Genomic DNA, 15,566 nt, shown 5'->3' with positions numbered 1-15,566 from the left:
TAATTCAACTTTTCCATACAAAAGATATGCTCAGTTTGTCATGCATTGTTATAGACTGAATTACCCAGCAGTTCATAAAGTAACTGAAAACTGATCCACCACGCCCAGCTACAGGAACGCTGCCTCCAGAGTTAACAGTCAAATAACACATACCAATACATCACTTACAAGAGCCATTCTACGTGCATTATGAGTACTTTTACTTTTGAAACTTGAAAGTTTTGTGAAAGTATGTTATGCCGCTAAGACTTACTAATTACTTGAGTGCAGGTCTTTTACTTGCAACAGAATACTTCAACATTGTGGTATTACTACTTTTGCTGAAAGAAAATTATTTGAAACATTTTTCCACCACTGTTATTTAGTATTTGGTTGCTATATTCACAATCTGGATTGTGAACACTTGTAATTGTGTCAACCCACAACACTGCAAACTATATGGAGCTCCTCCTCTGTTTATCACTGCTCCACATTATATTGACCATCTTTCATCTTTATTGATGACAGTAACAAAGTGCACAAGCATTAAAAACAACACAAAACACAATGACTGTATTGCTGAAACCCAAGAATGAAAAGAGAATATAAAAAAGATTATTAAACAATACTACTGCGGTACTCTTGTCATGATTCCATCATGCACCAAACCTATACAGCCTCTAGAGGCAACCTGTGCCTTTAATCTTTCTGTACCATTAGTGAAGTGAAATGCAACATGGAGTTGCCATGGCAATAATTTGGTCTCCATATTGTGCAGTTCTCTTGTATAGTCCTATAAAAAGTGCTAACCAAATGAAGAATAATGTGTGCCTGCGAATACTACTTTCTGACATTCTGAGAATACTAAGTAGTCCCATCAGACATAGTTACACTGAATATAAGTTGTGTGTGTGTGTGTATATATATATATATGTATATTTAGGACTATATGCAAAAAGCAATCTCTAAAGCACCATTTTCGGTCAAACACGTTGTGCAAATTCATTTTTTCAAATGTATTGCTCAACAATGACAAAATTAATTAATTAAACTGATACATTTATAAAACTGCACCTAGTACACTGGACATAGAAGTGATTCTAAGCCAACATGAATTCCTCATATGGTGTAAAACAGCCTTTCAGAATCAAATTTGCATAAAACGGTAATATCTCACAGCACAGTATAGCACTGCGTTCAATGCAGTGTTGACATACCTGATGTCTGAGTTTTTAAAAAAAAAAAAAAACCAAAAAACTATAAAACAATAAAACAGGGGGTACATGTTCTAATAAATCTGCATCAGCATAACAAATACAATATCAATATCACACAGTAATATAGCAAATATCCAGTTGCCTATGTTCAGCCTGTGTAGAAGGTCCCAAGGTGCCTTTCTACTAAGCTGGAGGCTTGTTATACAGGCTGGAAAGGACATGTCTCCCACAGAAGCGTGCATAGTTCCCAGGATAAAAACTTACAACAGTGTGCACTGCGGCGACCTCAAGTTGTGTACGATACTATAGCAATGTCCTCATGAGGCCAGTCATCATTACAGGAATTAGCAAGTTGCGAGACATTTTGGACATGCTCAGCAACCAAGCCAGTCCTTTGTGATTTCGCCCAACTTGACAATCTTCAAGCTGCTGTCTTCCAGTTTGAAATAGTGGTTGTCTTTGAAGAAGTAGCTGTAATCTGTTAAAAACAAGGACAATGCACACTGTGTTCAAAATACTTGCTCAAGTTAGTCTTCCACAGCATAAAAATAGTTTGTGTAAAACAAGGGAAAAACTAACTTGTAATACCAGTAAAACAATCAAGCTAATAAAAGCATATGGACTAACAGTGTAATCAGTCTCGATCAGGCCTCCGGCCTCTCTCTCTCTGAATTATGCTAATCAGGAAGCATACAGAGGCACCTCTGTGGAAGGGAACAGACTTTCTTTATAGAAATTTGTTTGTTCACTGTGTGGGAAAGGGGCTATGTGATGCCTACAGTGCTGTGTGTATGTTAGGAGAGCAGTAATGGAAAAATCCTTGGTTGCTTGCCATAGACAAAAATCTACATACCACCTCCAACCCCAAAGATACATGGCTGACAGTGACAGTCTGAGAGGAAGTTTACCAGTATCATGCCTAAGGTTCACTGCCACAGACTGGGCTTCTTGTACTGCAATGCCCTGTTCACTAACAAGCGAAGCAAACATAACCTCTCATCTGTTATTCACTCATAGCAAATTCAAGCGTTGAGCAAGAGATATAAAGCAACTGCTCTCCCACTGACTGTCTCCTTCTATTAGCAATAGACCACAGATGACTCCCTAACTTCAGAACTCCTCCCTTTGGCCTGTTTTACTTCTTTATTTCTCTCTGCGTAGTCAGTTGCTCTAAACTGTTCACTTCTGGCTAGATGGCATTATCACTGCTTGCTGAGTTCTGGTATATGAAGAATTTTATTGACAGAGGCACAGTGACAGACTCGCTGATAGAGCTGATTGGATTTGTCTGCAATCTTACCAGAGGGAAAGCCAGTCTGCAAGGAACTAGCACACAGCACCAGTTATTTTAAAATCGAAACCCAACAAAACCACAAAAACTCTTTTCACTCAGCTCTTCTTAAAGACACAAGAAATTTTGACAGACATTCATGATCCCAAGTGGATGAACTGTAATGACTTATTATTCCCTGGCTGTTTCTCTAATGCCACCATGAGGTTGTCCTTTTGTTTTTTTTGTGAAATATTGGATCCATCTATCCATCAACTACTGGATGGATGGAAATGAAGTTTGGTGCAGAGAGCCACAGTTCCAGATGATGAATCCTAATAACTTTGTTGATCCCATGATTTTTTCTGGAGCGTCACCTGCACTTTTTGGTGAAATGTCTTCATATCAAACAAACATAAAATTTTGCACAGACATTCATGGTTGTCAGAGGATGAATCATAATGACTTTGGTAGTGCTCTGACTTTCCATCTATCGCCAACAAGAGGTTGACATTTGTGGTTTTCAATGAAATGTTTTGAGCACTATTGGATGGATTACCCTCTAACTTGATGTATAAAATTAATGTCCTCTTCAAGATGAATTGCTTGAATTTGGTGATCCTCTGACATTTCTTGTGGTTTCTTGTGGTTCCCACAATTTGCCAAAAACTAATGACATTCTCATCATCCCTAAATGTCCTTTTTGTTTCGTGCTAATCATTAAATGTTAGCATTCTACCAAGTTAAACTAAGTTGTTGCAAATGGTAAACATTATACTCTCTATGCATCATTGTCATCGTGAACATGTTAGCAACTCATTTTGCTACCTTCTTGTAAAAGTTTATGCTACAGGTTTACAAGTTATGCAAAAAGAAAGATTTTTTTTACCAATGCCATTAAGACTGAAGGCAGAGTCTATGTCATCTGGGATGCCATTCCAGGAATCAGCGATAAGTTTAGGGAAACCGGGATCCATCCTCTTCCTATCTTCATCATATCTGTACACATGTGAAAGTAAAAGTGCATGCTCAGAATTCCTCAGAGTTCCCTCACACACACAAAAACATGCTCATATTTTCCCATGGAGATAAAACAGTTAGTTGTCAACACTATGAATTCTCATGTTGTGTAAGAGTTAACAGAGCTTTTGTGGTTTACAGTACAGTTTAAGTCACTCCAAGCACTAACTAGATCCAGATGTAGTACTGCAATAAGAGGTAATGACAGCAACAGCACAGGCAAGGGTGTGTCAGACAAGGGTTTTAGGCTCATAAATGGTTGCGTAAGTTACCTCCAGAATTTGTCCCCAGCAAATAGGTAAGTCTTTCTGTTCTTCCTAAAGTTGAATGCAGCATCGATTTGCTGCAGGTCAGTGGGAAGGTCGAGGCTGGAGAGCCTCTTGGGGTAACCTCTCTCCAACTCATCTGCTTTGTAGACCCACATCTCGTTGCCTGGGAGAAAAAAGTAAGTAAAAAAGAAAGATATGTTATACTGATATAACCTTTTAACACAAGAATGTTAAACAAGGTTTTACCCCATATTCCTAAAAATCTTTTAACCAAATATATCATATCATGAGTGTGAGGTTATGCATTGACCATCCAGGGTAGTAAGCCTACTTCTATAGCCAAACCAACTCTGCAGTTTGGAGTCTTCAAAGCTGACGAATATATTATGTAAATCTCATCAGTATTCAGGAAGATTGTCATATTAGTAAAATGCAAGGAATGCATCATAAACCACTAATAACTATGGTGGAATATCTCAAGTGTCCCGCGAGTGCACACAGGGCACACTGCACACAAGAGTGCTCAGCCAACATTCCTGCTACTCCTAATGTTGCAGTTCGTAGAAGTGCTTGACCGTTAAGGGAAAAGCATCTAAGTGGTAAAAAAAGCGAAGACACCTCTTCATTACTCATGGAAGTGCAACTCTGTTTCTCAGATCACCACAGAAGCACAGGGATGATATGAACAGGGTGCGCAGTTCAAGTAATATGACATCAATATTGAGCAAGGTTTAAATCAGTTGTTTCTTCACAGTTACTTGTCTTCTCCAGCATACCTGAGAAGAAGACTGTTTTTTCCTCCACTGGGTTTTCATAGGCAGCATCTATCTTGGTAGGCAGGTCAGGCCAGTAGGTGGCCACTAGCATAGGACCGTTGGGCTTGCTTCTGAAGTTGACTGATCTGAACAGGAACCTGGCACACAGAGAATGAGCGGATGAGTGATTGTAAGGTAGATGAGCCAGGGGTGAAATGAGAGTGAGAGTGAAAGAGGAGCAGCAGGGGTTGATGAGGAGGTGGGGAGTGTGTGAGAGAGAGAGAGAGAGAGGGGGTTTTAGTGCAAGTGCTTCACAGGCTGAGCCAGCCACAATGGCCTGATTCATGAGCATCTGGTTCTCGTTAGGACTAAGGCTGCCGACGCCAGCGGAACAAGACCCATCTTGCCCGGATTTCCAATACACAGCTGCACAACAACGGCAGCTTCCCAAACTCTTTTCCACTGACCTATTTTTTGAAAAGAAAAAGATCTACCAATTGCAAAGATGAGCTGTGATAATGACAAAATGAAGATGAGACTGAAACTTTTAAGTATATTTACATACCACACACACAAAGTTTTGTATAGATTTTCAGGATGAAAGAGGAGACAGATTCCAATCTGAACTAATCATAAATTGCATTATTTTATATGTTCATGCGAATCAATTTGCAAAGTTTAGGCCGTGTACCAACAATATCCCGAGGGCTTGCTGTCCTTTCCTCCCTTTGTGTTTTTTACTTGCATCTATTCAATAAAAAGGCAAAAAAACTATCTGCCTAAGTTGGCTGGTAAGAACAGAAAGAATAGAGATTTTTACAAAGCACTGGTAATGTTTTTGAGTGTGTTGTCAGTTTTTTGCCATACCTCTTAGGCAGCCATTGGCTTCAAGTTTTCTCTTGTACAGTATAACTATACAACTGCTGAGACTTCAGACCTTGAAGTAGCAATCCATTCATCCTGCATTTACTGCTACTGAAATAATTTTGTACCTGTATGCTAATGCAAGTTGATGTTAAAGGTCTGTGATGCAACAGTCCTGTAATTCTGACAGAAATATCAGCAGCCACGGCACTCACTTAATTGTTTCTACATCTCAGACAAGTTTTACACTAGAAAACAGTTTAAACTTCTAAATTCTAAATAATGAGGTACTGCAGAAAATGTCTGTGTCTGTGTTAAGTATGTGATTTGCTGTAAATGGACTAAGACTGGCAAACACGCTGTATTTACCAAAACATGCTACAACAAATCCTTCATCTGTTTGGGTGGCACGTTTGGTGAAAAGGCCAATTGAGCCATTTGCAGGAAAACAATGCATGCATGTAATTCAGTCAATTTTATGTTATTAATAACAGCTTCATTGTTTACTGCTCACTGTGTTTACACCATCAGAGCTGTTCTAAATTACTGCTAATGCAAATAGCACAATTCCTACTGTTTCCTACTGCTTCACATAAAAGTGTTTGACTCGAAAAAAAAAGGGTGTCTTTTATTTTGAAACAGCAAAACATGAACCACAACGTCAAACAATGGTTATATTTGGCAATTTTTGTCAGCTGCCCAACTCCAACTCCTAAGCAAGGTAACCAACTTTACTGTGACCTGCTGTTGTGTAGAAAAATACTTGCATCATGTGCAGCATGAAATCAGACTTTGTTTGAAATGATTCTTGACTGACTTCTCTATTAAAACAACATGAGTTTGTTTGGTTGTGTTGTAAGAGACAACACCAGTTGCTCCTCTGATGTATATCTGACAAAGTAGCTGCTGAACGAGTGTTTGTTGTAATAATAAACTGCAATTTCTGTTACCATCAACACCATGCGTGTTGCCAGATCAACTAGGACTGGAATCTTAAGGATGACAACTATAGAAAGTGCTGTATATTGTAATCAACCTCTACTTGTGGCTACATGCTAGGGTACAAGCACATGAGTATGTGTTACTTATGTGAGTATTTGCTCTATAAAATTACCATAAATCATAAATACACAAGGAACCTAATTAGTGGGTTGGCCAAACTGTTTCTGTGAGACAGACATTATAATTGGCTTATTCTTAAGCCTCCAGACAGACAGACAGACACAGTTAAATGCTGAGCTCAGGAAGTGCTACAACCATTGCTCATTGCATCATGTAAAGATTTGTCCTACATCATAAATATGCCAAGCCAGGAGAAAAGAGAGGCTCCAACTTGTGAAATAGAACAGTGAAGTGAGTATTAGTCTTAGAGCCCAGAGGGCACTGCTCTTTCTCTGAAGCTAGCTTACTGCAGAGCTCTGCAGCTTACAAGCCTGACACGGCCTTTAGGCAACTAATTAAGTCGCTGTGAAGGTCAGAACAACAGGCCCATACGGAAACTTTACTAATCTCAGACTTTGGAGAGTTATAGCCTGTACTGTACTGTACAATCACTTCAGTGTCTTGAGAGAACTCTGTCCTCAAATTTCACCCCTTGCCTTCAGATACAGTAAGTGGCTGGTTTTCTCCAGCACTGACACATTTTCACATAATACTGAAATTCAAATTCAAAATCAAAGGCATACCAAATTAATAATTTCTTGAAAAAATCACACAGTACAAAGCCTTATGATTACACATGAAAGCCAACAAAGACATTGAGCTGCTGAACAAACTATTGCAGAGGATTATGATAGTTTAAACATCTGCTGAAATAGGCCAAACTGCAGAAGAGTGGTGCAGTCCATCATTCAAATAGAACACAGGGAACACCATGAATATCATATAATATATTTTTCTGGTATTTAAAAAAAGATTGCATATGGCAATATTTAATATTATCAAATATCAACCCAAGCCCAGGACAGCACAGATAATGATCAGGTAAGTTTATCTTTCTTTTTTAAGCTGCATCTCGGTCTGAAGTGTCAAAGAGGATAAAGTTTTGGAACAGCTTGATTTCCAACAACTGGGCCAAAGTTTCATGGTCCACAGAGCACCCTCTGAGCTCATGTGCTGCTCTGTCGATCACTCCAAATGTGTGGAAAAGAACCACAACAAGGTGAAAAGTAATTCTGTATTAAAGCAGGATTTCTGAGCAGGATTGTGACTTGTTTCTCCGGTTTAAAAGTCCACGTTCTCAGGCGAGGAAGACCAGGCTAACTGAAAGGCTACACTGTTTTGGTACAGAGGTCTGCTGGCCTGTTTACTTTGGAAAGTTTTCCAAAAAATGGCCATGAGAGATATAAAGCTCTGCTAACCTTGAAATTGCAAGGAGTTGATGTTACACAGCACATCTGTAAGTGTGAACACATCATAACAAACAATGGACAGTATTTGTGTTTTCTATCAGTTCCTTTTCCCACATGATTGTTTTGTTCTTGACATTATGACTGTAATAAACTTCAGCTGTTTTTGAAAATGCCCACCTTTGTACGGGAAAATGCACTGACTCACAATGACTGTTGACCAAACCACAGCACTTCATGAAACTCCTCCTGTACACAGGGTCAGCCAGTAGACACACAGTAATCTTACAAGACTTTGGATTCTCTGGCGCCGGCGGAGGAGAGAACTGTGGACTGTGTTTATGACTGATGACTGTTTTGGTTATCACTGCATGCGTGGAGGAATAGGTTGTTTTACCCTCTCATTAATTGTCACATCATGAAACAAGCATCTAAACCACAATCTTCAAGTGACACAAGACTGCAATATGAGAAACAATAATTAACAGGAAACCTCATGTCAAACTGCTCATTCTTTGTGGGGAAATGATTACGAAATCGAACTTGCGTAGACTGCCTTATTTCACTTACACAAGTCATAAAGCCAGAACTAGGCTATTGGGTTCTGTTTGTCGTTATTCCCATAGATCACAGACAGGAAATTCAGCCAGACTTTGGCAGTGCTTGCAAGTTTCAAGAGAGCAAAACATGGAGCTAATGAAAACAGTGCAACTAGCACATTCAAACAATGCAAACTTGGCGAAGTCTAGTTCAGGTCAAAACAATATTAGGACTTCCTGTTTGATGTGATTACCTGTCCTTGAAGAAGAAGGTCTCTCCTCTGATTTGTGCTACAGCATCAAAGATAACTGGCTCCTTACAGATGTCCATTGGAGTAACTGGACCCTGAGTTGGAGGCAGAGGCTTGCCTGTCGGCACACCTGATTGTAAGAGATTTACAAGAATATTTCATCTTTCAGGGAGTAATTATACACTCACAGTACATTAATCTTTCCAGGCTCCTGAAAAGGAAAACACACTTTTTTGTTCTCAGATTAGACTTAATCCGTGACCAGGAAACTAGCCACAAATGACATTTCATCTCACCGTAGAGCTCCTGGATGCCTTTGATGTCATCCTGAGAAAGTCTGAAGTCTTTAGTGAAGGTGTAAATTGGGGCCATCAATGCTCCGGGGTCCTGAGAGTGCTCCAAGCCAAGGGCATGACCAAACTCATGGGCCGCCACCAGGAACAAACTGTAGCCTGAAAACATTCAACACAATGAACAAGGAGAATATATTTACATTAGATGCAGTGTGTTACATTGATAAAGTCAGATTAAGTTTTCACTGCTGTTGAACGTGATTTCCTGGCAGGAGCAGGTGGTGGTGATTGTCCCTTAACAAGAACTTCAATCATTGTTGCTTTTACAAGACAAGAGACTATAACACACCCTCTGAGCAACACTACTTCTTCAGGACAGATTGGAGGCTATGGTGACTCACGAACAAAAAGTGACAAGCTAGCTGGTTAGCGTGTCAATTTCAGTAGGCGAAAATATGAGAGAGACAAGAGTTAACATTGGCGTTGCTTTCCACTGCTGGGGACAGCTTTGGTGAATAAAGGAATGAAGTTTGATGCTACACCTGCAATGTTTCTTCGAGACTGGTAAGAAAACAGCTGTTAATGCTAACGTTGGCTATGTAGCGATAGCAAAACGTATAAACAGCTCCTATAAACACTTACACCATAAATAAAATCTAAATTCCCTCAATTCTGACTGATGGGCAGTTGTCTGAACTACTAAGGGTAACTAATCCATAGTTTTTGTAATTATCTAAACTGTCTGGCACTCATCTTTGTCCTTTGTTGCAAATCCACTTGGCTGCTGTTCCCACAACTACAGCAAGAACTCCATGCCGTAATACCTTGGTCAGGACAGAAACCCCATTTGCGGTCATCATCATAGCTCTTGGTGGTAGCGCACCACATTTTGCCATCACTGCGTCCAGATGAGGTGCAGGACTCATAGGTGTCTCCCAAAAAGGTGAAGGGGAAGACACAGGGGCTTCCTTCTGCATTTCCTCCCACTGTTGACATGGCTAGAGGGAAAAACAAAAAGTAAAACTGTAAAAGTGAAATGTGCAGTGATCTCAGTTGATCTCACTGTCTTATGATCTCATTCATATGCCAATTTTTTTTTTTCTTCAGAGCACTTTGGTTTGTATTATATTGTGAAATCAAGGCAGATGATGTTGAAAACAACATCATGAAAGCAGCTGGCACAACACACACAACATCAATAACTAATCCACCTGGAACAAAACCAAGAAGCACCCGCCCAAATTGATTTTCTTTCAGAGAGATCATTTTCAATTTGGCAAGACTGGTTTTGTGCTGTTTTAAAGAAAAATCATTTCTTATTCAGTACAAGCTATCGCACAAGGCTTTACAACAAAGCTACATTCCTAATCAATTAGAACCAGATGAAAGCCCCAGTGGCTGTACCTTGCTCTGTCTATCTCACTGTCTCTCCCTCCCTACTACACTACCTCAACCCTAAAACCATTCCCACTGACAGAATGGAAAATCAGCCCTGCCACTGCACATTAAAATACTTTAACAGCCATTCAGCAGACCACGAGCAAGACCGAAAACCCCAACTGGAGCATTCCTGTAGACCAGCACACAGAATAAACATAGACAGTAAAATGCACTATATGCATCCACACAAGCACATAAAGTGAAGACAATGTATACACCAGTATACACACCTACACTAAATGAACATCTTTATGACAGAAAAGGAAACTAAGGTTTTACTTGGTTGCATCCTAACTGAGACAGTGTAACAGACAGTGTACGACACCACCCACCTGTTTCAGGGCAGAACCCATAGGTTGTGTCACGGTCATAGTCGTCAGTAGTGGCACACCAGCGGTAACCATCATCCCTGCCCTGGGTGGTGCATCCATCATACTTCTCCCCCTGAAAGATGAAGGGGAACTTACAGGGAGAGCCCTCTGCATTTCCACCCATGGTGAACAACACTGTAGAACAAAGGTAAACAAACAGAAATGTAGATTAAAAATATAGAGCAAAACCTAATCATAGTATTATAAACATTTTAACAGGTTTTAATTGCTTACAAAGAATTAGCTCCAGTTCCTATATGATCATTGAAAGCAAATAAGACCCTGTGATCCCTGAGTGACGATTTAAGACAAAGGTGTTCAGAGAGGAAGATAAACCATAATTAAGAAAATAGGTGGAATGGAACTTACATCTATACAAAGGCTTAACAGAACAGATGGCTCCAGTTCTCACATGTGTTCTCATCATATAAAACAACTTAGTACATGTGTACTTTGGCAGTTTGTTGTAATGGGCATGTGATGATGTTAGTACCATGGACAGCAACATAACACAGATAAACAAAATGTTTGACAAAGCCCAATGTTCTAAAGTGGGGCAGTAACTTGGAAAAGAAATATTCCATATTCCACTCCAAACAGAAAAAAAAAACAACAGTTTCCTGGCATACGGTCCAACCTACTTTCTTTCTGTCCAAAATCAGCAGAACAGCTTTGGATATAGCAATAATCTGATATGAAATAGTACTTTGCCTTTACAGAAAGCACTATTTATATTTACCAAACTTCTACCAACTTTGTGGTTCAGTAAGATACAAGTAGGGCATGACAACAATGCTGCTAACATCAAGTGGGGCCACAAACATATGATCCATACAGACACCAAGGAAAAATGTTAACAGACAGTGCAATGTCATATTATTTATCGACTGTTTGTTAAGTCAAAAATAAAGGGAAGCCACCGGACAAACTTACATTCATGAGGGCAGAATCCATATTTGCCATCTTCATCAAAGTTGTAAGTGGTGGAGCACCACAGGAAGCCGTCGTCACGGCCCTGGGATGTACAGCTGTTGTACTCAGTGCCCATGAACAGGAAGGGGAATTTACAGAACTCTCCGTCAGCATTGCCAAACTTCGCCTTCACCACTGTTAAAAAGATAAGGGATCATGCTGATGCTTGTTGATGCTATAACAAATTTTCTCTTATTCCTTAATACAATGCATTACTGTAATCCATATGGGTGACATGGTGTTCAGTATGAGAGACTACCTACTCAAGCTAGTTTAAAGTTCCTGCAACAGCAGCTCTTTAATATTGTTTTGAACAAAATGGAAACAAATAGCTACCTAGACTATGGAAAGACATTTGAAAAGTACTGGTCAGTAGTTCAAAAGCAAGGTACTGTGTAAGCATTAAGCAATGTTGTAAAAGCACTGATATAATAAGAAAATAGTTCATTCTGAATGTTGTGAGAGATTACTTTGACACAAGTGATAAATTCAGACAGAGGAAATGATAATGAGAAATACATAAAACTATGTGCGCCAATTTGTGCAAATATAAATGCAGGCAGCAGAGATTTTTCTTTCTATTCAGCTTCCAGATGGCTGAGATTTGCCATAATGAGTGCCAGAAAGCTCAGACAAAGTTAAGACAGTCAAAACAAAGTATCTGAAAGTCAAATTAGTGTTATCAATATCAAAATAAGTGTCCTGTCATCTCAACTGACACATACTTAAGCTGTCAATCAAATTCACATCACCTGTACTGTAGAGCTCCCTTTAATTTGTTTTAAATAAAAGACTGACCTCCATCTATCTTTAGACAAACTGATACAAATTATATTGACAGCTGTAGTGTGAGTGGAACTTTTGCAATATACTTCTGTGTTTTTGTAAATAGTGTTTCTCCATTACCTTGGCCCTCTCCCAGGGTCCACTGCTCATCATCATCGAAGTGGGAGTCTCCCCCAATGCCTGGCCCTGGAGCGAAGGCATGAGCCAAGAGGCCATCTTTGCCGTCAAAGGGATAACCATCTCCATGCTCTGTTGATGACATCATTCAAGATTAACCAAATCAACACAAATATCATAAATTATTTTATTTTTTCAACAGGCAACAACTGTTAGCTAACCGGTCAGTCAGTATGTGCTCAGAGAGGTTGTTTCAACGAGGACATACTACAAATTACAGTGGGGAAATATTTCTAATGTGACGTGACATTCGTGTGTTTATTTAAACATCATTTCTCAGTATTTTTGTTGCTAAAACGAGATTTGGCTGGTTTTTGCTTGTGTTCCTCAATCACTGCTGAATTCCTTCTCGAAAGTTTCAGCTATGGCTAGACAGAGTGTTATAATAACAATGTGAGTAAATATCAAATGGTTGTTTTAATTGGATTGACCAGTTTTATAACCACAATTTCCTAACGTATTTTTTGGCAAGGAGGGGAGACACTGTAATAACATGTGTTACTGTTACTGTTCACCATCAGTCAACTAGGCAGTGAACTTCTGTTCAACTGTTTCTAAACTTGGGCTCTATTTTCCTCTTGGAAGTGGAAGTCAACCTCACTTAATCATAAGTTGATTATTAGAGTGCTTAAGCTGTTTTTGTGGAGAAAATATTGAAATGTTAACCTGAGATATCATCCCTGTGCCCTATTAAGACCCCATTAAGTATCTCCAAGATCTGAAAGAACTACTGTTCACTACCGTTTATCATATCCCAAGACAAGGGATCAGAATTGGTGACACATGGGGTCATTTTGCTATCAAATAAACTCAATTTACTAATTAAATTTGAGTTGGAGGGACACATTCTCACTGCAGTTGCATTTTAAGCTCGGCATTGAACAAATCTCACAATATACATGGCATACCATTGCGGCCAAAATTAATCATGATGTCCGCCTCTCCGTCCATGATGCGAGTGAATGAGAGTGGGGTGACATCACTCCATACTTTGAAGGCTCTGAAGAAAGCATCATTGATGACTTCCTCATCCAGATCAAGACTGTATCCCAGAATTCTACAGAGTAAACACAAAGTAAGTTCCACTCTAAACCAAGACAAGCAAAGTACAACGAAAACAAAACTCATCATAGTAACAAAAGGCCAGTGTAATCAGGCTAGTCTTTCAGTGTTGTGTTTTGAAGGTACATAAATCTATCACTAGACCTCGTTCTCTAGTTAAGATCATGGAAAAGAATCCAGCTAAAGCCAGTCAGTCAGTACTGTATATGAGTCATCTGGTGAAAATGCTTCCTGAAACAATGTTCTGCCACTAACTGTGTTATACGCCTGTCTTCACTGTCCTTTTCCGAAAAACAGTCTAAGATCTCTTAGTTGTTATTGTCTTTGGCTTGCAGTCTTCCTTACAAACACACAGGCAGACGGGCTGGAATGATCAGGGCACACAAAACCGCTGATATAAATAAACCAGTTCCACATTGTTGTAAGCCTCAAACAGAACAAAAACAAAAGACTTGACACATACTGTGTAGGAATGCTGTTGTTAGCAAGACACAAGACGCAAGCACTTCACAACTGGTTGGATGGGAGTGGGGTGGACTGGGGGGTGAAGAGAGGGTGGGGGAGGTCAGCTGGGGCCAAGACGTGGCCCATCTCTCAAAGCAGACTCTGGCCTTGAATTTATACTTTGTGCATTCATCAAACACCACTTTGGGAATTCAATACAAACTGGTTGGCTGTAGTGTTATTGAGTGGCTCAGACATATTCTAAGTAGTATTTCTCAAAACTTGGTTTGGTTTATGGGCAGCAGTTGGGTGGGGTCAAGTTATTTCACCTTTCTGTGACATCATATATAATGTCCTGATGTGGTACATAAAATGTATCTATAGCATTGTGTCCATTGGTAAAGTTACTTTTTTTTTTTTGCCATGTACCGTCATGAACTGCCATGATATCATTAATTGAGAGTCAGAATAAATTGGGACTCACTCCCATCATGAAATGGCCCTTGTAGGAATTCACTTGAAGTGCAAGATAATCCAATGTCTCTTCAGAAATGTGCAGGTAATGCTATTTCTCTGACCTGTAGGTGATGTCTTTCTTCTGCCACATGGGTTTCCTGTGGAAGAAGTTGTAATTGGCCACATCTGGGACGCCACAGCGGGGCTTTTTCATGATCTCCACAGTTTTGGCATCAATCTCTCCAGTTTCTTGCAGAGAAAAAAACTTTTGCATTTTCTTCAGCGTGTCCTTCAGCACCATAAGGTTACATCTGTCTTGTGGGCATCCATAAAACTTATTCAGATAGTGCTAAAAGAGAAAATGCACATGAAAACCGTTAAATTCTCTTCGAGTGAATTAGTGCAATAAATAAATAATACACAAACTATTCCCCAGTAGTGCAGTTCTTCTGTTTCAGGAATCAGGACTGTTCATTCACAGCTGACTGACCCACTTAAAGTAATTTTAGGAAAAACAACCAACAAACTTACCAGAGCAATCTCTTTGTCTGTTTTGGGGATAGTATCGTCCTCTGGAAACCTGATAATAGGCGACGGGGCAGCGTATGTTGCTTGAAAGACGATGAACTGAACCAAAAACAGTTTGAGAACAATCCGACGACAACTAAATATCGTCGGAAAACCCATTTTCCCAGGTTAACAATGCAAACTTAAAGGTGGTCAGTGCCGTTCACTCCGGGTCGCGATCCTTCCAGCCCGTCAGCTTGTGTAGCCTCTGCTCCTCTGGAGGATTTTTTTTTCTCCTTAACGGGACATCCTGCACCCCGGCTCTAGGAACTTTCTCAGTTCTGCTTGCACATGCACTTTTTTATGCTTTCTGCGCAGTCTCATGGTTGGGAAAGAGGAGCGGGGGATAACTTCATGCTTACTCATATGGTTGGACTTCTGACTCCCTCTTGTTTTTATTGGAAACCTCGAATGGAGTTTTCAGTCGGATAGCTAGCAGGGGATTAAAGGGCATGATGTCCTGACATGACAGACTGATATACATAA

The 15,566-nt window shown here is 39.8% G+C and overlaps 1 protein-coding gene across 1 annotated transcript; it reads right to left on the bottom strand.

Moving 5' to 3' along the window:
- Nucleotides 1–472: 472 nt before the first annotated feature.
- On the bottom strand, nt 473–15,344 carry mmp2 (matrix metallopeptidase 2). Its single transcript, XM_071488256.1, has 13 exons — nt 15,045–15,344; nt 14,636–14,862; nt 13,460–13,608; nt 12,495–12,623; nt 11,550–11,723; nt 10,578–10,751; nt 9,630–9,803; nt 8,809–8,964; nt 8,516–8,642; nt 4,532–4,668; nt 3,759–3,918; nt 3,356–3,465; nt 473–1,674 (listed from the first exon to the last, which is right to left on the bottom strand). Exons 1-13 carry the CDS (start codon nt 15,198–15,200, stop codon nt 1,571–1,573), a joined length of 1,977 nt encoding a protein of 658 aa, XP_071344357.1. The 5' UTR covers nt 15,201–15,344; the 3' UTR covers nt 473–1,570.
- Between the last annotated feature and the right edge of the window lie 222 nt (nt 15,345–15,566).

This window comes from Trachinotus anak, unplaced genomic scaffold (assembly GCF_046630095.1).
Source record: "Trachinotus anak isolate AG129_WGS33_773 ecotype Australia unplaced genomic scaffold, CSIRO_AGI_Tana_v1 ptg000011l, whole genome shotgun sequence".
Classification (NCBI taxonomy): domain Eukaryota; kingdom Metazoa; phylum Chordata; class Actinopteri; order Carangiformes; family Carangidae; genus Trachinotus; species Trachinotus anak.
The sequence above is the reverse complement of the archived record's forward strand: the minus strand, read 5'-3'. Positions and strand labels throughout refer to the sequence as shown.

Bases quoted from the DNA above. Each gene is read 5' to 3' on its own strand.
- mmp2 (XM_071488256.1), bottom strand. From the start codon at position 15,200: ATGGGTTTTCCGACGATATTTAGTTGTCGTCGGATTGTTCTCAAACTG. The intron at 11,724-12,494 runs GTAATGGAGAAA...TCTTTTTAACAG, and splicing joins GACCCTGGGAGAGGGCCAAG to TGGTGAAGGCGAAGTTTGGC. The intron at 10,752-11,549 runs GTAAGTTTGTCC...TTTGTTCTACAG, and splicing joins TGGATTCTGCCCTCATGAAT to TGTTGTTCACCATGGGTGGA.